This window comes from Protopterus annectens, chromosome 3.part1, assembly GCF_019279795.1.
Source record: "Protopterus annectens isolate FY-2018-M chromosome 3.part1, PAN1.0, whole genome shotgun sequence".
NCBI lineage: Eukaryota > Metazoa > Chordata > Ceratodontiformes > Protopteridae > Protopterus > Protopterus annectens.
The window spans coordinates 83,440,749-83,466,462 of NC_056732.1; the positions used below are offsets into that span (position 1 = coordinate 83,440,749).

The 25,714-nt window shown below is 38.6% G+C and overlaps 1 protein-coding gene across 2 annotated transcripts in view; it reads right to left on the bottom strand.

The window, feature by feature from the left end:
- The window catches only part of LOC122798011 (fer-1-like protein 6), a 1,810,759-nt gene that overhangs the window by 479,010 nt on the left and 1,306,035 nt on the right, over window positions 1-25,714 (bottom strand). For both annotated transcript variants that reach the window (XM_044066595.1, XM_044066597.1), the window contains exons 27-28: window positions 13,200-13,313; window positions 12,926-12,983 (exon numbers count right to left, since the gene is read on the bottom strand). In XM_044066595.1, the coding sequence (XP_043922530.1) occupies window positions 12,926-12,983; window positions 13,200-13,313 (172 nt within the window). The remainder of the gene's footprint in view (window positions 1-12,925; window positions 12,984-13,199; window positions 13,314-25,714) is intronic.

A 25,714-nucleotide genomic window follows, 5' to 3' on the forward strand; every position in this document is an offset into this window, starting at 1 on the left:
GGTGATTGCCTCAAAGAAGTCCATCAGGTTCAGGAGGCATGATCTGCCTTTCACAAATCCAAACTGGGTGGGATCCAGAGTTTGGAGGTTACCAATGTCTTTGTTTATGAATTCCATGATGATACGTTCCATGGCCTTGCAGACCAGGCTCATCAGGCTAATAGGGCGATAGTTCCCGGGATCAGTGGTGGCTCCCCCTATGTGGAGTGGAATAACTATATAGTTATATAATAATAGTTGCTCAGTATAATGCATCTGAGATTATCCAAGTGCAACTAACTCTGGGCAAGACCACAATCCAAATTTGAACTTGCTACAGATCCCCCACCATGCCCCAGGATTCCCACTCCTCATTTCTTGATTCACTGGAAAATATTAGGGTACAACCCAACACCCTAATAATAGGCGATTTCAACTACCCAACTTTTAACAGGGAAAACTACTCATGTACCAACTCTTTTGCTCAACATTTTCTGAAATTCAGTTTTTTTATTCTAAGAATTATGTTATGCCAAACTGCTTTCTTTTCACAGCAATATTCTCAATTACAGGACACAACTTAATGAAATCAGTGTCTCAACTGAAGTGACAAGACAATCCATAACACAATACAAGATTTGCTAGCCTAACTATCTTACAGGACACGGAGAAATAATAAATAACTATAGTTATTACGATATAATAGCTACAAGGGCTGGTTTGCTTGTCACATTTCACTGTGGTACTCCCCCCTTTGGCTTTACACACACACACACACACACACACACACACACACACACACACACGCACACACACACACACACGCACACACATGCACACACACACACGCACACACTGCACGCACTGCGCACACACACACACACACACACACACACACACACACACACACACACACACATGAACCCATGTCACTTTCCTAGTCTAACTTCATGTTTGCAACACCTTTGAGTAATGGGAAATATGGCTACTTTTAACTATTCCCTTCCACCAAGGAGCAGTCCAAATAAGGGAGTGGGTATCTTAAATGAAAGATCACCAAGATGGACTTTTAACTCCTCTTCCTGCATAGGTTCCACCTGTAAATTGCAACTTTTAGAAGGTGTCTGCACTGCAAAGCCCACATATATATGTTCCACCTCTTGTATGCTTGCAAAACTATACTAGATCTTTTGTGTTGCTGTCATGAATATAGGGCACTGCAGTGGCCCTACCGCATACCCACCTTTGACAGGGACACACTTCAACCATTTTGGTCTGAATATATTCTTTGTCAGGGATAGTACCTTAGAAATTGCTTTTACAGGCTGTCTGGGTACTGTGGTTTAGTTGGGTGACTCATGGTTGTGTTGGGAACATTCCAGAAAAAGATTTGCTGTTTTTTCTACCTGAAGGTTTTGCCGATTGGCACTAATTTATGTAAAGTGTTTCTCTCCTAGCTGCACATATAAACAGTAAAGAGTTTCTCCCCAAGCTGCACCTACTCACCCAAACACAAACGTAAAAAAACACAAAATACATAGGTAGCAACTGCCTCATGTTCACAGATAGCCCACTGCTCCTAGTCTGCACAATGTCAACATGTGAGAGATGAAACTATATTAAGAACCTTGAATCAATGCTCTCTCACAGCAGTCAGTACATATGACAATGAGCAGGTTGGCAGCATGCAGACCTCACCTCCAACTCCACCCAAACACATACCACACATACCTACATATGTGGAGGTCCTCACCAGAAACAGAAATAAACAGCAGAGACCTCGCAAACACAAACACAAGGATGCTACACATAATACTTCCTCTATAGAACACAATATACATAATAGCTCACACAACAGTGTCTCACCTGTCAAGCCCTTAAGGCAAAACACAAAACCAAATGTATTAGTCATAGGCGACTCTTTCGTAAGACACACAGATGTCCTTCTCGCCACACTGGATAAGGAAAAGTCACGGTCAGCTGTCTGTCAGGTGCCAGGATCCACCATCTCACCCATGCACTCAACTCTCTCAGCAACAGATACTGTTATGACTCTGTCATAGTCCATGTTGGTGTGAGCAACTTGAGACGTACCACTCTGGACTATATGAAGAGAGACATGACTGAGCTCTCAGATTATGCATCTCAGACAGGTATGTTCCTAGCCTTAAGCAGCATTTTACCTTTACCTAGGATGATGCTTCACTACAAACAGAAAATGATTGACTCCAATAACTGGGTTAGTTTCTGGTGTCTTTCTAAGGGTATCAAGTATATGTTAGCCTGGGATGGCATGATTGACAGACCTCGATGCTTTACCAGAGATGGTCTTTATCTGTCACCCCTGGGATTCTGGCAACTGGCTAAAACTCTTGCCACCCCCATAGTGCTTTTTTAGGCAGTGTCTCAAGGACAAAATTCCCCACATAAAAACTCCATCTAAAAACAACCTCAAGGTTATACTGCTAAATGCTAGGAGTCTTAACATGAAACTGCACTCATTGGAAGCAGTCCTCACCTTGGAAGATGCAGTCATTTATGCAGTCACAGAGACCTGGCTCAAGGCTGTGGAGAACACCCCAGCCATACCGGGTTACACCTACTTCCACACGTTCAGGCCAAAAACAGAGGGCATGAAAACTAAAGGAGGTGGTGTATCAATAGTCATTAAAGATAAATACACCTTCAGACTGGTTTAACAGTACGATTCCCTGAAGATACTTCAGGTGCAATTAACTGTTGATAGGACACCTATTCTAGTCATTGCCAGCTAAAGGGCATGCTCTATGAATCAGGACACCCACTCTGCCTATTTAGATCTACTTGAGTATGTCATGATACATCTGAACACCATGGTCTTGGGCGACTTTAACTACCCATCCATGCTCATGCTCAAACACACTTGCCCAAAGGTTCCTTGACTTTATTAACTCCAGTGCCTTGGACCAGCTGGTTGACATCCCCACAAGGGGTGCCAATATCCTGGATCTGGTGCTCACCAATATGGGGGGGGGGGCACTGTAGCACCACCACTGGGAGGTCTTTCCTGGTGAGATCTGACCACAAATCAGTCTCATTCGAAGTAACTATCACACCTGACCCCCCCACCCCATAGCAACTAAACTAAAACATTTCTCCAAAGCAGATTATAACCTCTTACGGGATTGCATAAACAGCTTCACTGCACCCCCCCCCCCTCGATGGAACTGGCAACTTTGCAGAGTTTTACACAAATACTTTATACAAACACCTGTATAACTGCATGACTTGGCTGTACCTGATAAGACCAAAACAAGCTCCTCAAGGAAGAGCAAACCTGCCTGGTGGACAACTGTCATTAACAGGCTTTACAAAAAGAGGAAGAAATCGCTGTCTAACAGTAAGAAGGAGCGAGCCTTAAACTGGATACATTCCCCCGTCAGCTTAAACAAGCAAATAAGACTTCTTGTGAAGTCCTCCAAAGCAAGCTATGAATCCAAATTAGCTTCCTCAACTAAGGACAGCCATAAAGCATTCTTTAGTTGCATCCATAAACTAAAAGGAAAGGCCCAGATTTGTGCCAAACTGGTAGTTAATGATACCACATATACTGAGCCTGTGGACATAGCTAACCTGTTGGCTAACAGTTTCTTTGAAAACTTCACACCCCTGTCCCCGCCACATGTACCCCATGACATCCCTACCACCTACCCCCTACATTGTATCTTTAAAGTGCAGGTTGTTAATGCCCTCTCTAAGGCCAAAAACACAGCATCTATGGGACTTGATAACATCCCTGGCTGCATCCTACATTGGCTCCAACAAGAACTAGCAACACCATTGGGTACTCTTTTCAATCATGTTCTAAGCACTAACTTCATCCCAGCTGAATGGAAAACTGCCACCGATATTCCCTCGCACAAAGGTGGTGCTTTCACTGACCCTGGGAAATATAGGCCTAATAATCTGACTAGCCTTATCTGCAAGGCCATGGAGCGAATCATCATGGACCTTATCAAGAAAGATATAGATAATCTCCAAACACTTGACCCTACTCAGTTTGGATTTGTCAAAGGGAGATCATGCTTGTCAAACCTGGTGGACTTCTTCCAGAAAGTCACCAAGGCCCTAGACGAGGAGAAATCTATGCACACAGTCTACCTGGACTTGGCCAAAGCTTTTGATACTATCTCTCACTCAGGCATCATTGGCAATCTCACCCAGCTAGATACCAACCCTTATATCATTAGATGGATCACTAACTGCCTCACTGATAGAACACATATTGTCAAAATAGGGGAATCCACCCCCAGCTGCAGACCTATAACCAGTGGTATTCCACAGGGATCAGTCCTGGGACCTCTGCTGTTTGGAATCTATTTCTCTGAAGTACAAGCCAAAACTAAAAGTCTGTGGCTGATGACGTTTGCTGCAAATTGAGAGCAGTCATAGAATCTCCAAATTATGTCAACATCCTGCAAGGTGGCCTGACACAAACAAATGATTGGTGCCAAAGTCATGGCTTTAAACTCAGTGCAAAAAGTGCATTATCATCCCTTTCAGTAAGAGCGATGTTCCTGCTAACTACTACATCAATAGGAACACCCTAAGTATGGACTCAGTGGTGAAAGACCTGGGCACACAGGTTGACAACAGTTTTACCTTTGATCACCATGTCTCCATAGTGGTAAGAAGGGCTTTCTATATTGCTCATCTCATAAGTAAGGGCATTGCCTCCAGAAAAAAAAATAAGTTATAACATCCCTGTACTCTTGCCTCATCAGGCCAATAATTGAGCACAAAGCCCCTTTGGTATGTACCTTTCAAAGCACCTGAAGCAATTGGAGAAACCACAAAGGTTCCTCGCAAGGAAAATTCAAGGTCTTCAGCATCTGTCCTATGTGGATCATCTGAAATCACTGTCACTTTATTCTGTTTCATACAGACTACTCAGAGGCAATCTCTGTCTTGCATATAAGGCAATATTGGACCCTGCTTTATTGCAACTGGTGCATATCTGTAAGTCAAATGGTACACAGGTTACTCGCTCTAAAGACCTTAACCTGGTATGTGACATTAATAGAACCTGCTGGAGGGAAATATTTGTCTCCCAGAGGTTACCACATCTATGGAAAAGACTCCTACATCATAAACAGAGCATCTCACTGGCCCTCTTCAAACGTAATCTGGAAATTAGGATGGGTAGCCATAAATTCACCCTTATGGTTCCACATGTGTCCCTCTTGGACACGGGCATTAGGAGCTGATCGTGGAAATAAGGGTAGAACTTGGTTAGGCTTTTAAGGGCCATAGAGCCATTAGTCTACTAACTTCCCATGATTGTATTAAATATACTACGGGACTTCTGCAGCTTCCTGCATGCTGTGCTGATCACAAGTCCTACATGAAGACAATCACTTGAAAAAAGAAATATCTTCTCTTCTAAGACATGATAGTCCATCCCGACAATTCTACTTCACCTTCTATGATCCAGCACCACTGAACTGGAGCTGCTGTAGTTCACAAGGCAAAAATACAGCTGCTGAACCACACTGACCAGCCAACAAGAAAATCTCTCATAATCACTACAACCAATTAATAATCCACAGCTGCAACCTGTCTCATAGCCAGATGTTCTGAGGTTCAGTCATGATACATTGAGTCACTGTCTGTGGGATTTGCAAGAGCAGAGCTGTAGACTGTAAAAACTGTGACCACTGAAATACTAATGTATATAATGCACATTAAAATGCAAATGCGTCTCTTTTCCATTTAAAAAAAAGGACATACCAGAAGTTCCCTGTGATTTATGAAAAATAATAATTCACCAAAACAATGCACTGACATTTTAACAGTCCTGGTATCCTTTAATGACATTAAATAAATAAATAAACAAATAAATAAATAATTAATTAAGAAGCTGGAATTCTCAGCATCTCACTTTCACTAGGTAACATTACATAATGACAGGTGTGCAGCACACTGTTTTAACAGAGAAACTCCCTTACTTGTCACCTTACATGTCAGAGTTTGTATGGCTTTAGTTAATGTGACAAACTTTACTAACTACAATATACCAATGCTCAAAGAGTTAATTATATTTGGGAACTAGGATCAAATATGCAAGACTATAAGCACTCAAAGAACCAAAAGAAAAGGACCCAAAAGTACAGAACTGAAACATCTAATAAACTGAGGTTACTTGACATCATTAACAAAGGCTTTAATTCCGCTGACTAAATAAAATGTTTACATCAAGAATCAAATCTGAAATGTTATTTTATTTGAAATCATCTGGCATAACACTTAACAATTGCAATCCACCTGGTGTAAAATATTAGACTGCATTCAAGAAAATAAACACCTTCGATGAGAAAATCCATTCACGTACAAAATTAACTAAAAAAAATCCATTAAAAGTCATATAAATGCATTTTTAAAACATATTTGGAACTGCTAGATAACTCCCTTTTCAGGCAGTATCTTCCTACTGTCACTCCTTCTGCACTTACCGGATCTATCCCAAAATGTAAAGTATGCTTGCGTCTATTCGAACATTTCTAAGCAGTCCCAAGTGCAGACAATTGTCAAGCCAAACCTCAACTCAGTAATTCACATCTAATTTCCAAACTCATTTTATTAAGCATCAAACCCTTCTCAGGATAAAGCATTTTGGTTTCAATGCTGTCTGTAATGCGATCATTACTTTAACAAATGCATGTGATCGTCATATGGAACCTTTTAAAATAAATGAATGAAGTAGATGGAAAAAGCAGCAAACAACTGTTTAAATGACAAGGGTATAAAATGTGGTATGGTATCGAACCTGCGCTAAATAAAAACACTTCCTCGGAGCCAACCGAGTGTGCCTTTCATCCCTCAAGAAAATAGTATGTCCTGCAACTGAAAAGAGCACAATAGTTCTGGAGATGGTAAGCACCGGGGATTTTATTGGTTACAAGTTTTTAATCCAAATGAATTAATAAATATGCAAAGCAAATGTAATAGGTAGGTGTGTTTACAGGGTGAAATGACTACAGGAGGGCATTTCATGGGTGGGCCAAAAGTAGCAATGCAGAAAATACAAAAAAGAGATGAAGGGCATTATTACTAAGCCTTGCAGTGACCATACAGGATACACAGCTCTGCGATACTGTTAAGGTTGTAGAAAAGGCTGTGAGTACCCGAGTTTCAATTATAGGCCCTATGAGAAAGTGTCAAAACTGTAGCTTACTGTAGCACTGTGAGTGTTCCACAGTGTTGCATTCAAATGACAGAGAAGGAAATAATTTTTCAAATGAGGAAATAAACAAGTAAACATGTAGTGGTCCTTTAAAACCAAGCCTGGTAACCATGGGAACTAAGGTTAAGAGGGCGTGTAAGGCATCCTAGGGTTTTGGTATTATTAAAATATACTTCAGATAAAGTTATAATGTCAGTTAAGGTTAGTTAGTTTGTTTGACCTGTTATTACAGAAAAGATTCCAGACATTCAAGCCTGAGTACAGAAGACATGTCAAATAAAGACTATATTAGTTTATGTTGTTCAGGACTATCAGAATATGATGTGCAGTAACTTTGAACACTAATTGTTTATCAGCACTGTTAATGAAGACAGTATTTGGATATTGTGAACATCTAATAAAGTCTTATTAAATGAACTACATTGTATGGAAAATTCATTCTGAAAAGTACACACAGGACATGGCCCATAAAGGAGAGACTGGCACCTGTTCAACACAAATTTGGGTAATTAACAAATAAAGACTTTCATTCTCAATCCAGCTAATTACAGTACAGTACAGTACAGTCTTATCAATTCTTACAATGGCACCGGAACAGGCCTGTTGTCTGGGGAGAGATATATAATTCTTTCAACCCAGCAAGCAGCTACTCTGGCAATCAAAAAATCAGAGACAGTTGTAGTGTGTAACCCTTTCAAATCCAGTTTCCAGTGAAGCATATATTTCCTTATGTTCACAGTGACTGTTTTTCCAAGTCAATACAGCAAAAGTACTATAAACATTTCAACAGCACTCTGGAGGCTTTCCAGCTGAGAGGCCCCAGTAAAAGTAATCAACGGTGCTACAAACAACCCTTTCACTGAAGGTATCATTCATTTCCAGACCTGGTCACACTACCTGTTCTACAAAAATCTACAGAATAGCAGTGCTTCGTTCAACTACATGTGTTCTACAGAGTAAATCAGCCTTACCAGAAAAATTCACCAGAAACAGCTGCAGTAAGTAATCCTTTCAAGTACAGTTTTACTGCAATAGCCAGCTTAACTTTAATGTTTCATTAACAGTTTATAGTGCAGCAAATGTTTAATAACAGACTTTTCAGCAGCATACCAGTGTTTTTCCATAAATAGAGCTGTAAGCTCTACAGAATAAGCCAAAAATTATGGCACTACAGTTTCCTATTACAGGAAAGACTTTTCAGAAAATCGGCAGTACTTCATGCAGAAAACGGACATAGCAGACATGCAACTGTTAACCAAAGAACACACCACCAGTGTTTATTTCACAAAAGCCTCAAACAATTTTAGCAGACCAATATTAAATCAAAGCAGTGCTCCTTCAGAACATAAAATACATTATCCAGTTGACAGCTATCTTCAAAAACTTTCAAGTTTCCAGTGTAATATCAAACAGCCAAAAAGCAGCAAAAAGGTTAATAAACTACAGACAACAGCATGCATTCTTCCAAGACCATAAAGTTATGTAAAACTTTATATGCATTTTTTAGTTAACAGCTCAAAATGTTTTAAATTTATCAGTAAAAGTAATTTCCATACCTGTTGTATAAACATGTCAAGTAATACTGCTACAATTAAAACATCATTTGGTTTAAGTTTAAAAATGTTCTCTTAAGTGTTATTAGTTCAAGAATGTTAAATATTTCTAAACACAAAAGGGTTAAATCACAGAAGCAAGCTAATGAGTCAGCTTCTGTCAGTACAGGTTTGGATTTTATTAATCCTTATGTAAATGCTTCAGCACATACAATTCAAAATACAGAAGTATGTTGCAGTATTAAACATACAAATGTCAAAACAGTCAACGTACATAACATGCAGGCAATGTCTCAAGTTCTCTTTACTTCATCTAGTTTCTTATTTTCAGAATGAAGTGCAATGTTTGCACTGAAGGGAGATAAGAGGAATCAGACTGCATATTTTAATAAAGTAAACTCCAGTATAACTGAAGAACACACGTCAGTGCTAAGTAAAAGAATGCATTCCATCGCTATCTGTAAAGATCAAAGCATTAATTTGTCAGTGTTTATGGTTAAAAGAAATGATATTTCATTGTTTACAGACAAATCAACTTCAGTTACAAATAGATCTTTATTAAAATACAGAGATTCAGTTTTGTCAGTATTTAAAAGGACAAGGATTACAGCAGTTAACAGTTCAAAGTATAGCAGCTCTGTACTAGGAATAAACATGTCATTAGAGTTATATGATGTGTTAGACAGTGACAAGAGTTTTGCAAATGTCCAGATTTTAAACAATTGCTTACGACAGGAACATACAGATTTATGGGTTACAGATAAAATAAATTCCAGTTCAGCTGACCCAGCAGACACATTGGGTGTAGCCAGTTAGAAAAAAAGAATAAACGTATACTTTTATGTCTTGTACGGTATATCACAACTAATAGTCAAATTAATTTGCAGAATAAAGGGTTTACAGTTACAGATTTGGCAAATTAATTTTTTGTATTATTGTTTTGTTTAGCAGTCATTAGTTAAGAGCTTTGTATTAAAGTGCTGCAATGCATAAACAATATCATAACATTTACACAGAGACAAAATAATGTTTGCCAGTTTACAGAATGTTAAATTTAAAGTTAATGCTACATTGTAAAAGTGAGAACACAGTTAAAAATTCATATCTTATGTATAAAAGAGTGCATTATGTAATCAGTTTGAGACTGTATATGTTTCGTATGGAGATGGCAGTTTGCCAAGCACATCAGCTCAGATTACAGCCAGCCTAGCAAACTGAATTAGATAATGCTATCCATTTAATGCATTTACAGTTTTACTATTTATCCCAAAAAATTGTACACAGTAATAAAAAATTCTTGCAGCATTCAATACTAGTGAAAAGTTAAATGACATCAGCTAAAGAAACAGTTATGGTAAAAAAGTGGGTGGAGTTTTACTCACAGAACAGTATGTTAAAATCTAGGGATCAAGAGACAAAATATAAAAAGTTCAATAGTTAAAAATAAACATCATGGTATACTAAGGCAGAAAGAAAGGATAACCTTGCTGGTCAACAGTTTATTAGAAAGAAAAGATAAGCATAACGTGTGCAGGAAATACAGGAACACAGAATGTTCTTTTCTCAAGGGAAAGATACAATCTTGCCAATTACAGAATGTTCTTTAATGGAATGTTAAATTAAGGCCAGGCCTGGTAACCAAGGGAGCAAGGTTAAGAGGGCGTGTAAAGCATCACAGGGTTTGCGGTGGTGGTGCTGTGGTAGCGTTGTCGCCTCACAGTAAGACGCTGTCCAGTTCGATTCTCAGCTAGAGCGTCTTCTGCGTAGAGACATGCGTGAATGGGCGTACCTTCATTGAAGGTTGTGCATCAGGGCTGGTAACTCGGCACGTAAAAATCAACTACCAATCATTAGCGGACCTGAGTTCCACTGTGGCGACCCCTAACCGGGAAAAGCCAAAAGACACAAACAAACTTCAGATACAGTTAGAATGTCAGTTAAGGTTAGTTAGTTTGTTTGACCTGTTATTACAAAGAAGATTACAGACATTCGAGCCTGAGTACAGAAGACAGGTCAAATAAAAACTAAATTTGTTTATGTTGTTCAGGACAATCAGAATATGACATGCAATAACTTTGAACACTAATTGTTTATAAGCACTGTTAACGAAGACAATATTCAGATATTGTGAACATCTAATAAAATCTTATTAAATGAACTACAGTGTTTGGAAAATTCATTCTGAAAGTACAAAAGATTTGGCCCATACAGTACAGTACAGTACAGACTTATCAATTCTTACATACCGAAAAATGTTAATAATGCATTTTTGAATAAAATGAAGTAAAAAGGAATCTGGTCTGTCATTGTTATCTTTTTCTGTTTCACAAAGATTAAGATTTGGCTGTATTTATTGACTTTTGTTGGTATTGCCGTTGCTTGTTTTATAATAATTCAAACAGTTTGCCATGCAGACCTCTTGTCATACAATGTTAAAAATAAAACATCACTAATCAGGCCCATAATTGAGTATAACACCCCGTTTGGCATGTACTGTACAAAGCACCTACAGCAATTGGAGACACCTCAAAGGTTTCTAACAAAGAAGATCAATGGACTCCAGCACGTACCTTACACAGACCATCTAAAATCCCTGTCACTATACTTTATATTGTACAGACTTCTTAGGCTTGATTAATACCTGGCTGACAGAGCAATCTCGAACCCAAACTTAATGAACTTGCTGCACATCTGTAAATCAAACAGGACTGGAGCTTCCCATTCTAGGTACTTAAATATGGACATGCTGGAGGGACACATTTGTCTCCATGCAACTGCCGCATCTTTGGAATAGGCTACCAATTCATGTAAAACAGAGCTCCTCTATGACACTGTTGAAAAGAAACCTTGATGAGTGAATGGGGCACCATAAATTCTTACTGGAGATAGCATCCACAACCAACCCTCCTAGACATGGGCAGTCATTACTAAATGCAATCCAGGGTATTGCCTACTGTATCTATGGTATTACATTGGGATGAGATGACTAAGCTTGAAACAGACTTTGGGTCACTAGCCTAGTAACCTCCTATGATCCTATAAAAGATAAGAAAATGCTTAATTGACTGTAATTCACTGACATAATATTCAGATACATAATTTTCAATATTCACAGTATTTTTGTCAGTATAAAATTAGCTTTGTGTGGATGGTCTAAAGAGGTTATAACAGATGTAGTTATAGTGCTGCAGATTCCTCAAAAAGATTACAAAAACTATATTCAGTTTATTAATCTGTGTATTCATTCCAGAATAGAAAATTAAGTATTTTGATACCAGTGCAGAAAGTAATGATGGAATTCAGATACTCATGTTAAAGCAGCCTGTTTTTTAACAGTCTCTACATTTCATTTAAGCGATAAAACAATCTGTAAACATGTGCAGGGACACTGATTTATGGTTCTTAAAAAAATCTGTTTCCATGAGATGAAATCTGGGAATTATACCCATGACTTTTAAATGTAATTTCTTGTCTTTACCAAGATTCCTTCTAAATACACACATATATATATATATATATATATATATATATATATATATATATATATATATGTGTATACATACACGTACACACACACACACACACACACACATGTGTGTGTGTGTGTGTGTGTGTGTGTGTGTATATATATATATATATATATATATATATATATATATATATATATATGTACACTTAAAATAAAAATAACATAAGCTGGCAATATTATAAACAGTAAATTTGAGAAAAAAAAATAGGTTGTAACCAATGAGTGTTCTGGCCTTCAATGCCAAATTCAGTGAAAAATCTTTTCTTTTTTTATCAATATCCACATAGTTTTTCTCCAGAAAAATGGAAAAATCATTATCCTTGCATGTGTGGCAAAAAGTTATGTTCTCAAATATTGCAGATTTGGTTTGTTCCACCTGAATTCACCAGTCTTGTACTAGCATTTCTGACCTATAATGCCCTTGTAAACTTATTAAAAAGTGGAAAGGACTCCTTCATAAATGTTTTGTGGTACTGGAGACTACAGTAGTTTTTAAAAATGAAAACTATAAGTTCTTTTACATCTAGTTTAGAATGTTTCAGTTTTTTTCTCACCGACTTTGCCTTTTTAGACTTCTTAACCCGCAGCAAATATACTTTTGTTTTTACAAGACCTTAGCAATGTACATGGTATATCACTTACCTTTTTCAACACCTGCAAATAGCATTGCCAAAGAGTTTGCTGTTTCCTTTGCCTTAGCCTTAAAAACAAAAACAACAAAAAAACTACATATGAGAAGTGGCATGGAGTATATATGTTGATTCACTGCTACACATACTATAAAGTTTTGATACACACACACACACACACACACACACACACACACACACACACACACACACACACACACACACACACACACATAAAAACAAGTTAAGAAGGGCCTCTAAAATATTATCTAAATTAAATACCTCACCTTCTTTGACTTTTCAATTGAAACATAATATTTTGACCACCAATCAACAACATTTTCTGCAGACTCATCAGCAATTGTGCGCTTCTTTCTTTTTGACATCCGAAGAGATTTTCTCTGTTGGTTAAAACCAAAAATATGCAATGTCATTTTCCAGTTGTTTAATTGCTTTGTCAAGAACTTCAGTACTAAGCCATCTACCTGCACCTCACAAAGATTGCTTTCATGACTCTTGTTCTCTGTCTGACACAGCACACAAAGGTATGCTACAGAAATCAGTGAATATCACATGCGCTGGCATATTCTGCGATGTTGCAAAACACAGCCTACCTATGCAGAATGCAATGGCATGTCTTCTAATGTAATATTGTGTGAAATCTGGGAAGAACAGATAAAGAATTATATGATTTTTGAGTCCGTTGTTAACGATGGCTGCAACCAAAGCATAATGACTTTCCCATAAAGTTGTATTTTTACATTAGAATACAAAGCTACATATGTAGTAAATAAACTGAGCAACACTTAGATGATTTGTGCATTTTCACTTTCACTTCAGGCTTCCAAAATGTCTCATCACAGATGGGAAGGTGCCTGCAAGTGCACATTCCATTGTAGCATCACAGTGTGGTATACTTCTTTAAATTTCAATTAAATAGGTAGGGGAGAACATTAACTAGGTGCAACATTACAAGAAAAGGCACATCTTTTTAAATGGGCTGATACCTGCATAAGGAAATGGCCACTTGTTATTTACCCATACTGCACTTAAATAATGGCAACTATATACTATCTACCAATGGATTTCTTCATGCCCTCATACACATATATGCACATGCATGCATGAATGTGCAAGAGAACACACACAGACTCATGCATGAAAACACTCTATAATGCAACAATGAAACAGAAACATTTAACTAATAATTATATAAAACTATTCCTGTACCCTGCACCATAATTTTAATAATATAGCTTTTGGTTTAAAGCAAATTTTCAGTCATGGATCAGTTATTATTATTATTATTATTATTATTATTATTATTATTATTATTATTAATTTAATTCATCATGCTATCATTATTCATAGGTTTACAGGTGTGTATTAGGCTAATAGCTCTGAGGCCTTTACAAGCCAAGCCATAGGATTACCCTGGCATAGTGTCACCCAACCTTAGTTCCCAGTGCCTCTGTCGAGTAGAGCCACTGGTGTTATCCTTGGGGTGAATTTTTTGTTTCCCATCCACTCATCAAGATTTCTCTTGAAGAGGGTCAGCAAAGTGCTCTGCTTGACATGTATTGGAAGTCTGTTCCATAGCATAGGCAGTCTCTGGGTTATGAACCTGTCCCTCCAACATGTTCTGTTAATTGTGGTAATGAGGTTCAGGTCTCTGGAGCATGTGGTGTGGAGGGATTGGGATTTCTTTAGATATAGCATTTCTAACAGAGCTGGGTCAGACATGGCTTTGTAAGTCAAGCAGCCATCGCCTCTAAGTAGGCGATATGAGACAGAGAATAGTTGGAGTGTTTTGAGTTTGTCCATATAGGGCAAGTGTTTAAGGCCCAGGATCCTCTTTGTGAGGTACTTTTGCAGCCTCTCCAGTTGTTGCAGGTGTCTAGTGAGGTACATGCCAAATGGGGCATTGTACTCAATGATTGGCCTAATGAGGGAACAGCAGAGGGAGACAATGATGTCTTTCTTGCTGAATGCAAAACCCTTAGTAATGGGATGTGCCACATAGAAGGACTTTCTGACCACAGTAGCAATGTGTTGATCAAAAGAGAGGTTGCTGTCAACCTGTGTTCCTGGATCTCTTATAATGTCTTCTGTGTTCAGTGGTCTACCATCAATGTGGTAATTCATGGGAACTGGATTTTTCCCAAAGTGGATGACAACACATTTTTTGGCATTGAGCTTAAGGACATGGTTCTGACACCAGTCGTTGGTCTCAGTGAGGCCATTCTGTAGGATGTCAACATCACTTGGGGAGTTAATAATAACTCCCAACTTGCAACTGTCTACGAACTTTGTCAGCCAGAGTCCCTTTGTGTTGGCCTGGACTTCAGAGAAGTAGATACCAAACAGGAGAGGACCCAGGATTGAACCCTGTGGGACTCCACTTGTGACTAATCAGCATTCTGACTTGGAGTCAGCTACTTTCACACTCTGGGTTCTATCTGTGAGCCAGTTTGCAACCCACCTAGTGATATTAGAGGTTGATGACAAGCTTAGTGAGTTTTACTATAATTCCTGAGTGGGGAATGGTATCAAAAGCCCTGGCCAGATCAAGGTAGGCTGTATGAACCACCTTGCCTTCTTTCACAGCTCTGGAGACTGACTCAAAGAAGTTGACCAAGTTGAGCAAGCATGATCTACCCTTCACAAAACCAAACTGTGTGTTATCCAGAATTTGGAGATTCCATATATCCTTGTTTATTAGGTCCATGATGATGCGTTCCATAGCTTTGCATATCAGACTAGTCAGGCTAATGGGGCAATATTCCCAGGTTCTGTAGTCACTCCTCCTTTGTGGAGAGGGATAACTGTAGCAGTGCACCATTCATCAGGGACAAAGTCTGAGGTGAGGCCGTGATTGAACAGAGCACACAGGTGAGATGCCAGTTCACTCTGTAGTTCATGTAAAACACAACCAGGGATATTGTCAAGTCCCATAGAAGCTGTATGCTTGGCCTTGAACAGTGCTGTTTTAACCTGTACAGACTTGACTTCATTCATAGTTCCTCAAATCACTTGTCATAGGAGGTAGGCAAATATTTTATAGAAGTTGCGGATAAGTTTAAAATAGTTTCTGTAAAACCTTGTTGGGGTTACCTTAATTATCAGGTAAGGACATCACAAGAATTTCCTCTTAGAATCGATCTCACCATTTTTTGCTTGTGTTGTCTCCAAAAGTAACATTTAGCAGTGCTGGCATGATGCTGCCACACATCTTTTGGTATAATACTCACCATCTCCTGGAGTTATGTGGAGTGCCAGCCATCTTATTAGGTGAATACCTCGGACATCCCCCTGCTCAGTCTACACATAACCATTCTGGAATAAACCCATTACCCCTGACTGCTCTGACTGGTTGGAAACCTAAACACTTTATTAAGAATTTATAAAACAAATAACTATAAATATTCAAAAATATATAAGAATGATTCTTATTAAATTTAACAATATATAGTAAAGCTCCAGGTCCACTAAACTCTAGATCAGGTATACCTTTGAGGACCTCATAAAATTGGCCAGTATGATGCATTCACGCAGATGACAAAGTATTTCCAAAAGACAGAAGTCTGATATTAGAAAGCAAGGGACATTCTTGGTCAATTGGCTATTTTAGATTTATCTTATATATTTTGTATTTGCCCTTACTGGTGCAGCCCAGGTCATGGCTGAAAAGACTCTGATAAAGTATAATTGTCTAAATAAAATTACCATAACAATAGATATTCAAATAATCACTGCTGCAGTAGCCTTAGCTATATGGGTAGATAACCCTAACTTACTTTATTTGGGAGGTGGAAGGAGAAGAGTCCAGGAGCCCCTGAAGTATGGTCCTTGCAAAGCCTGATCTAGACCATGAGAATTAATCAAGCTTATAGTGCTTTCTAAAGGTATATACAGAGGACTAAGTAGCAGCTTCTAGAATACTTATAGAATCTAACCTTTTCCTAAAAGCCATAGATGAAGCCAAAGCCCTGGTAGAGTGGACCTTGTCCATGCCTGTAAACATTTTGTTGTGGTGAGTATAAAATAGTTAATAGCCTTAAACAACCATTTGGAAACAGTATGTATTGACACAGGCCATCCCTTCTTTGAAAGACTTAATTCTGTCAAGATAGTACCTGAGTTGCCAGTGGATATCCAAGGTATGGAGTATTCTTTCTCCCTTATTTTTAAGCTCACTAAAGAAAATGGGGGAATGGATAGTTTGGCTTAAAGGAAACTTGATTACCACTTTAGGCATAAAAGGCAGATTAATTCTCAAAGAAACCCTGTATCTGTGGAAAATGAGATAGGATGTACTCACCATAAAAGCTTGCAACTCAGATTCTCTTTTTGCAGGGGTCAGTGCAGTCAGTAAAACTGTTTTCCATGTTAAAATCTTCAAGTCAACCAGATTAGCTGGTTCAAATGGGGCATGTGTTAGCTCCTCTAACACAAAATTAAGTACAGATTGCCACTCATTTTCTTGGTGGCCTCTTAAGTAAAACCCCTTTCCAAAACATTTTGACATGAAAAAGCCTTGAAAGAGGAGGCTCCATGGGCAGACATGCTGAAATGGTCAATAAATAAACCTTGATGGCGCATATTCATGGGGGAGCGCTGACTCAACTCCAAGGCTAACACGTAGCATGTAGGAGTGCAGGGGGCATGTCAGACTGCCGAGCAGTCCAAATATCCATGCTCCTGCAAGTGCCTAAATCTGCAAATGTCAGCAGATATGAGTGAGTCTACTCAAATGTGTATACCCCCAACACTACACTCCCTCACATTCAAAACCTCTGTACAAATTAAATAAAATGTAAAATAATTTTTTTATTATTCCTGATATAGCTGCCCGTATTTGCGCGTGTGTGTGTGCCCATTGCTTAGCTACAGTTAGCAGTTTAGACATCGAAGAGGATAATAAACCACTTATATGCAAATTAAGCCAAATAGCAATAGCGTAGTGGTAGAGCCTTTGCACAAGGAAGAGTCCTTCCCAGTTCGAGTCCCACCACTCCCCTTTCCATTTTCTGTAGGAAATCTGTGCATAAAAATAATTCCTGACATTTACCTTTTAAATTCTATTAAAATGCATTGAAATGGCCTATGTAGTAGTGAACAATATTTTAAATATATATAAGAAGGTGAAACGGTCATGCATACTAATGAATGCATAAGTAACCTATCTTAAGCAATGTGAAGCACTGCTAAGCAATGTTTATCAGTATTAAGCACATTTAAGAACAATTGCCCATAGCTAAGCACTGGTTTAACTAGCACAATGGCTTTGCGCGTAGCTGCACATCGTGCTAACTAGCACAAACAAAACATGTTTGCTCGGAGCTGCGCACCGCGCTAACTAGTGCAACGTTGGGCAACATAGAGCAATGTAGAGCAACATTGGGCAAAGTTGGGCAAAGTCGGCTAATCACAGCCACACCTCCTAGCCGGTCAGGCCAGTAGCAAAATAAAAAGCAATGACAGGCCTCGAACCCGGGATACTGTGCACCATAATCACAGTACTGAACCACTAAGCCATGACAGCTTTTGCTGTTGATGCACTGTCAACATACATATATATATATATTAATCAAAGTTTACTCAGTGCTAAGCAGGTGTGCACTCAGCTGAGATATTTCAAAACCGGCCAGTCACAAATAAGTGCAGGAAATGAGGCATATTTAAGCTTCATAGGTGGGAATAATCGCCATAACTGGTTGTAGCTCCCATCTGCAGTCAGAATGGCCGGTGCTGGAGAGGGCTCTCATTTCTGAGCGCAACGGTGGGGCATTGAGGAGTCAAAACTGATGGTTTGGCTCCTCGTCCATCATCATGATGCAAGACTCCTGCAGGGCCAGTTCCAAGGCACTAAGTACAAAATGGAAGCCTAGAACCATTTAGCACATGATCTCAACAGTGCCACAGGCATCCCTCGGACTGGTGAGCAGGTCAGACACCAACATGCAGACCTGAAGAGATGGAAGCAGGACCAACTGAACCAATGGATACAGGAGGCCCATGGAAATGAAAATGCCCCACTACTGAGTAGGTAGCCATGGAATGGAGTATGTAAGAAATGCTATTGTAGTCTATATTATGGATAGGTATGTCTCAATATCCCTTCATTTACTTCACAGCTGCAGGTGTCCGTGCTGCAAATCAGCAAGCCTATGCAGATAGGCTGCTAAGGCTGCACCACCAGGCAGGTTAGTAATTATTCTGCATGTATTGTTATATAAAATAGGGGAGAGAGCCTGAAAAAGAGTATTGTAACCCATTAATAAAGGTATAATACATCTTGAATAAGTATTCTGAATGCACTGTAATATCAAATAAATGAGAGAGCCTGTAGAAAAGTGTGTAATGTAATTAATAAAGGTATAATTCCTGGAGTGTGTCCGTGTCACTTACTTCAAAATGTTGTTGTACTCTTGCATTATATAAATAGTACTGTTGTATTAAGCACTGTTAACCCACAGTTGGTCAGGCCCATATAAAGTGGATGAAGGGAGTACCAGTAGCTGTGAAGCATATATACAGTCCTCAATTGTTGGTTAATGGCTGGCATGCATAGGTAAATCTGGCACTCGAGTAGCTTGTTAATGTTTTCCCCAGAAATGTCAGTGTGCTGCTAGAAATGTAGGGGGCTGTAGAAATATAACTGATAATGTCACCTGAACACATCCAGATATGTAAATATATAAATATAAAAAAATATATAAATACGTAGCAGTAACATCTGCATCCTGGACAGTTTGTATGTCAGATACAGGTCAGGTATATAAGGAACTAGCCAAACCCATTTCACAACGTAATGGACTTTGCCTAGTGTAATAATACATGTAGGGGATATACACCTGCAGTCAATAGGAATGTAGTGTAAACTATAAGTACATATAAGATGTTAATGGAGGTATCTTTTTACACCCTACTGTACGTGCATAAACAATGCAATTCCACACCTCAATGGGTATGTCTAATCTCAAAACATTTGTTGGGACATATGTCCTATTGGTTTATAAATATCTGCATTTACTTTGATGCATGTGCCCTGTTCACATACCACAGTCTTGGTGGCCTGTTGCCACCAATCAATCCTGCATACTGTTGAATGTCCTCTGTTGTTCTATATATGCATGTGTTATGCTTGCTGTTCAACTGTTGGAACTCTGGTGTGTTGGGTTAATGGGAATATTACTGCATGCTGTTACAACTAATTTGGAATGCTAACTCTCTCGAATGTAAGAACAAAAAATGCAGCAATTTGTAAGGTATGTATGAAAACCACTCTACCCCTTGTTTCCTGTTATCTGGCTTATAATAACACTTTTCTTTCAAGTTTTTTTTTCTTATAGATAAATTTCGGTCTATCGCCAGCTATTTCTCTCTAATCTTGGGTCAACTGATAGAATATATGCCAATGTTGTTTCATATATCCGACCTACATCCCTGGACCTACATCCTATATATAATACTTAGGTTATGGTTTTTTTTTGTATTTTGTAATTCTTTTCTCTTTTTTTTCATCATTCATTACATTCATTAAAATAAAATTAAAATTGGCCTTTCCCCTCTCTTAACAGGCATCTCCTCTGTGATGTCAATTGTGTCACCCACTCTCTCTCTAACCTCTCCTCATTCAACATCTCTTTTAGTTCACTGAGGTCCTTTCGCAAGCAGCTATCAGCATGTGTCATTAAATAATTGTAGCCTACCCTTTTACTAAATTCATCTAACACACATACCAGGGTGCCAGGGTGCTGTAATAGTAATGAGTTCCTATATATAATTACGATTACGGTAGTACCACATATACATCCGTCGGACATAACAGCCACTCCACATATACAAATGGAAATGGAATAAATGGATAATCACCTGTAAACAAAAAAATCCATAAATGAGTCCATCTCTCCTCCATCATTTCCTGTTTGTGTGATCCACGTAAAGAAGAGAAGAAAAGAAGAATCTAATCTATAAAACATGACAACTATAAATATATATATGTTATGAAACAGAAACCTATTCTCCCTCATTCTGCCACAGTTTGCTAGGTGCTCCATTTATTGGGGGAGGGAGAGCTCATCATCTCCTGAAGAAAGTTATGTTAAAGATTATAGAAAAGGTTCTAGTATAGAAACAAAGAATTCCACATTCAATATCTCAACACATTGCTCCATCAATAAATCTATGCTCATCACTTACCTTACCATATATACAACTCCTTACCATACCAATACCCACTGACTTCACATCCATGGTAGCAAACAGGACATCAGGATATCCAGACATCTCTGATGTGATTGTACAAGGATGTACCTCACGTAAACTGTTTGGCAAGTCAAAGGTGTCTTGGGTGCCTATAGGTATATGTGGGTGCAAGTCAACTATAGGTCCCTCTACACTTTCTATAAAAATTCTGTGGTTCATCACATATCACATACCCATCACCACTATTTGCTGCATCCAACAGTGACTTCATGTTCATCATCTCTACTAGTGACATAACATTGTTAACACATTCATAACATTCTCATTTCGTATATTATCATTCAATTTCTCAATATTTACATTATTTATTATATCTATCTCCTACGAGCAGAAGAAACTGCTCTTATTCTTGTTCTAATATTCGTGTTCCTCTCTCCTCTTCCTTGAATTAGTGATATGACCCATTTGAAGTGTTCCCTGTCCCTTGAAAATTTTAGTGATTTTGATGATCATTACGTTCCTCAAAAAAATTTTATGTTTTTTCAAATAATCAACAAGTTTCATCAACATACAACAATAATAATTTGTATAAATGTCAGCAGCACTTTTTATTTGAATATTTGCCTCAGCGTGTCCTCCAATAGGGCTGAAAAATTTATTAAGTAACCCTCTATGGTGTTGGCTTACACCGATATTCAGTTTCTGCCACTCATACCAAAGTTCGGCGGATCACACCGGTTTATGTAATGGCAGTCTTAGCTTTCCGAGTCCTTGGGGTGTGTAGTGTAAACAAATTTCAAAGTGCTGCCTCTGTGATTGTTCTTAAATTTTTAATTTTTAGATGTATTATTGGTGGAGATTCTGTGATTGATACGACGCAAAGTATAATACTATAAATAAATCGTGTAGAACTCATTAGGCAACATAGTACTATGAGGGTAATGTATAGGAATGTGTGCAAAAATTTAGTACATACGCGGGCTTTACATGTTTGTAGATGCTGCTATGAAAAGGGACCTGACGAACTAAAAGAGAGTGAACTAAAGAGGATGTGTTGAATGAGGAGGTTATAGAGTATGAGAGATGATGGGAATGAGAGGATATGAGAGAGGAAGATAGATTTTCCAATAAGAGAGCCATGAACAAGATGCCTGAGAGGAGAAGAAGAGAGGAGAGGACCATACAAAACCATATACAAATGAAGAATGACATTAAGTTCCCAGTATAGGAGTATATTAAACCAATCGGTTAAGAATTTTATATGAAACATTGGCATATTCTATCCAGATTGTTGAGAATGCGATAATAGATGGGTATAGATAAGAATTTAAGAACAGAAACAAAAAGAAAAAGTCTTTTATGTACCCCAAGCAAGATAACAGGAAACAAGAACTATAAAGAACATTTACCTATGATACCTTGCAATTCCTTTAGTACATTTCTTTTTTCGAGAGTATTTATATGATACCTAGCAGAGGTGAATTTGTTTTTTGGTATGAAGGCTCATGGTAATGTGGCCACATTTACATATATATAGGCATCTGTCATTTATGCTCCGGCATTCTAGTAGAATCGCTGTCTTAGGCTTACTTAGGGACAGGATTAGAGAATCAGGATTGCCAACATTAAGAATGCTTTATGTATGCAATCAAGAAGCTGACACATGACATTGACATTTAGGGATTTAGATTATTAAGATTTAGAAACACATTCAAGACACACATTTTTGACATGGAAGCCAAGGAGACACAGTGGACAATGGAACTAGTTACTTAGAATTCGAAGATAGAGCTGCAATTGAATGGCAAAGGAAAAACAACGAAATGAAACGAAGCTGGAGAAATAGAAGATTTTACCTTTGTTCATAATGTTGATTTAGTTCTATTTTGCATTTATATTTGCAATTTGAATTATTATTAATTTTTTTTTTTTTTTCTTTGTCACTTTTTAAATATGAAGATCTATATGTTTTTTTTTTTATTTTTTTTTCATGCAGCTGAGATAGGTATGTATTCATACATGAGTTCACATCATAATTTTGTTCTGTTTTTTTTTTTTTTTTATTTTTATTTTTATTTATCCTCTTATTTTTATTTAGATGTTTTTTTTGATTATTATTTTTTAATTTTTTGCTTATTCAGTTTTTGCATGTATATAATCAAATTTTTTTTTTTATAAAAATAAAAATTTAGTAACTTCAAAATCTGGTTTTATATATTATATGTCACTGTAATGTTGTTTTTAATGAATGGTAGGATGAGCTCATAATTAAATAGATGGGTGTGTTTAGATTGATGGTCTTGTTTAACCATATGTGTTTTCTCTTTGATATATATGTTTGTTTGTTCAGCTAGAAGCTTGCGCCACTATTTTTTAATTGACTACGATTAATTTTACTATTATTTTAATCTGTTTGTCTTGTTTTTTGGAGTTGGTTTGACTGTATATCTTTTGTTGGTTGGTATCTGGTTTTTCCTTATATCTATTTGTTTATGCCCTACATATTGCTTTGCTCCTGCGTTTTTCATTGTAATTTTTTCTTTGGCTGTGGTTTTGTTCGAGCATAAACTTTGACTTGGTAGAGGGGTGTATCTTACACTATCTTTTAATTTGGAATGCTGTTGGCTGTTACCAACCCATATTGTCATTAAATCCTCCTAAACATAGAACGTATGGGAAGGCCGGTCCCAGAGGACCCACCTGTCCCACCTCAGCTGGTGATGGCACCTGGCACCTGCAGGTCTAGTGCCCAGCATGGGACCTCCTCCTCTGTTGGCTCTGTGCCACCTTTGTTTGGAAGCACTGAAGGGGATGGGGCTCATCCCCCCAGTGCAAGCGTGGCCGGAGGAGGGCCACCAATCACCCTCCGAAAGGTTCAGGCTGTGGTGCATAGGGAGATTCAACGTTCAGTCACTGATCCTCTACGCCAGCTCGAGGCAAGAGTGGTGCGACTCACGGGTAAGTCTGCCTCTCCTACGCAGCCCCCAGCACAGCCATCCTCTGGGCTGTGAAGGTGCAGTGGTGACTGCCCATGGGTGGGGATCTCAGTTCCACTGTTGCCATCTGTGGGCTCATGGGCTTATGATTTCCAAACATCCTTCCCCGTCAATGGTGTTCACCCACCCCATGTGTCATATTCCGCCCCTGTATGCATCTTGTTTGTCTTGTCTGTTTACCTCCCCAACCTACCTCCCCAAATATACCTACTTCCCCTACCCCACATTCCACTCTCACCTGAAAAAAAATGGGCAATCTGCTCCCACAAAAAAATTACGCCCCATACATAGCTGCCCATTTTGCACACATGTCTGCTGGACACATAAACTGAAATTTAATTGGCAGTACAACATACTTTGTTGTCCTCACCCCTCTCTCAGGGGTTGAAGGTTTCAAATTTCCCTCCAAATTCCTAGTATATGCACAGCTGTTGCTGTTAAAGAAATGGGCAGCTATGGACCTTCCCTACACCCATTCTGCACATCCCTATCTGTCTTCCCTACTGTCTTACCTTCTTTGTGCCCCTTTTTCACCACTTTCCTATCTCCCCATTTTCTTTTCTTTCAAAGAAATGAGCACGAGGGTTAGCAGGAGTAAGCACTTTTAAGCAGTAGTTAGCAGGTTTGCACGGGTTTGCGCATGTGTGTGCTTAGCTAAGTATTGCTAAGCTTCACACAAACCCACACAAACCTGCTTACAACTGCTTAAAAGTGCCTTAGTCACCCTGCATATGAGGGGCCTTGTTCTGCTCATCAGCAAAATAAAACAACACTGTCAGTCTCGATCCCCAGACCTTGGACACACTAAACTGCATGAAGTACCACTAAGCCACAGTAGATATATAGCAGGTTGTTGCTGAAATATATATATCATGCATCAGAATGAGTGAATGTAAAGGAAAGATAGGAATGCCATAACACCAAACCTGTTCTGTGGAACTTTACCAGCAGTTGTTGTGGAATTGCATTACATGACTGTGATAACAGAACCAGGCATTCTAGCAGTAAATAATGTTACAGCAGCACTTTACAACCCCCACACAGTATCATAGCAGGACAATCCCCACCCAAACATACAAAATACCTGTGTGTTCAGGGTCCAGCAAGGATGTAGGTAGGCATACTCAGTACTGGAAATGTCCAGTTTTCATGATCATCCTGTCATAATGTCAACAAAATAAAAAGCACAAACTGTGCAGAAGTGAGTACATTAATATCCACAGTATAGCAGTTCCCATCTCAATAACTATGTATGTATGGCAGCTAATTGTATAAGTAGAAAAGAAACTACATACTCCCATGTATCTTGTGTTAGCATTTGTAGGGGTGGCAACATTTAGGTCTGAGTACAACATTCAAATCACTGGCTACACCCCTAGCAACAGTTAGAAGAAGTATACCAACCTTCTGACTTACACAACGTTGTCCACAGCAAACAAGCATGGTCCCCACTTTGGAAATCTGAAAGAGCTATGCCTACCTGACTTAGCAATTTATAGCACTGGGTTGCTATGACAGTGAGTAATGCAAGTACCACACAGCAGGCTGCATGCAATTGTCAAATGGTGGCCACAAATTGATACAGAGGCCATCAC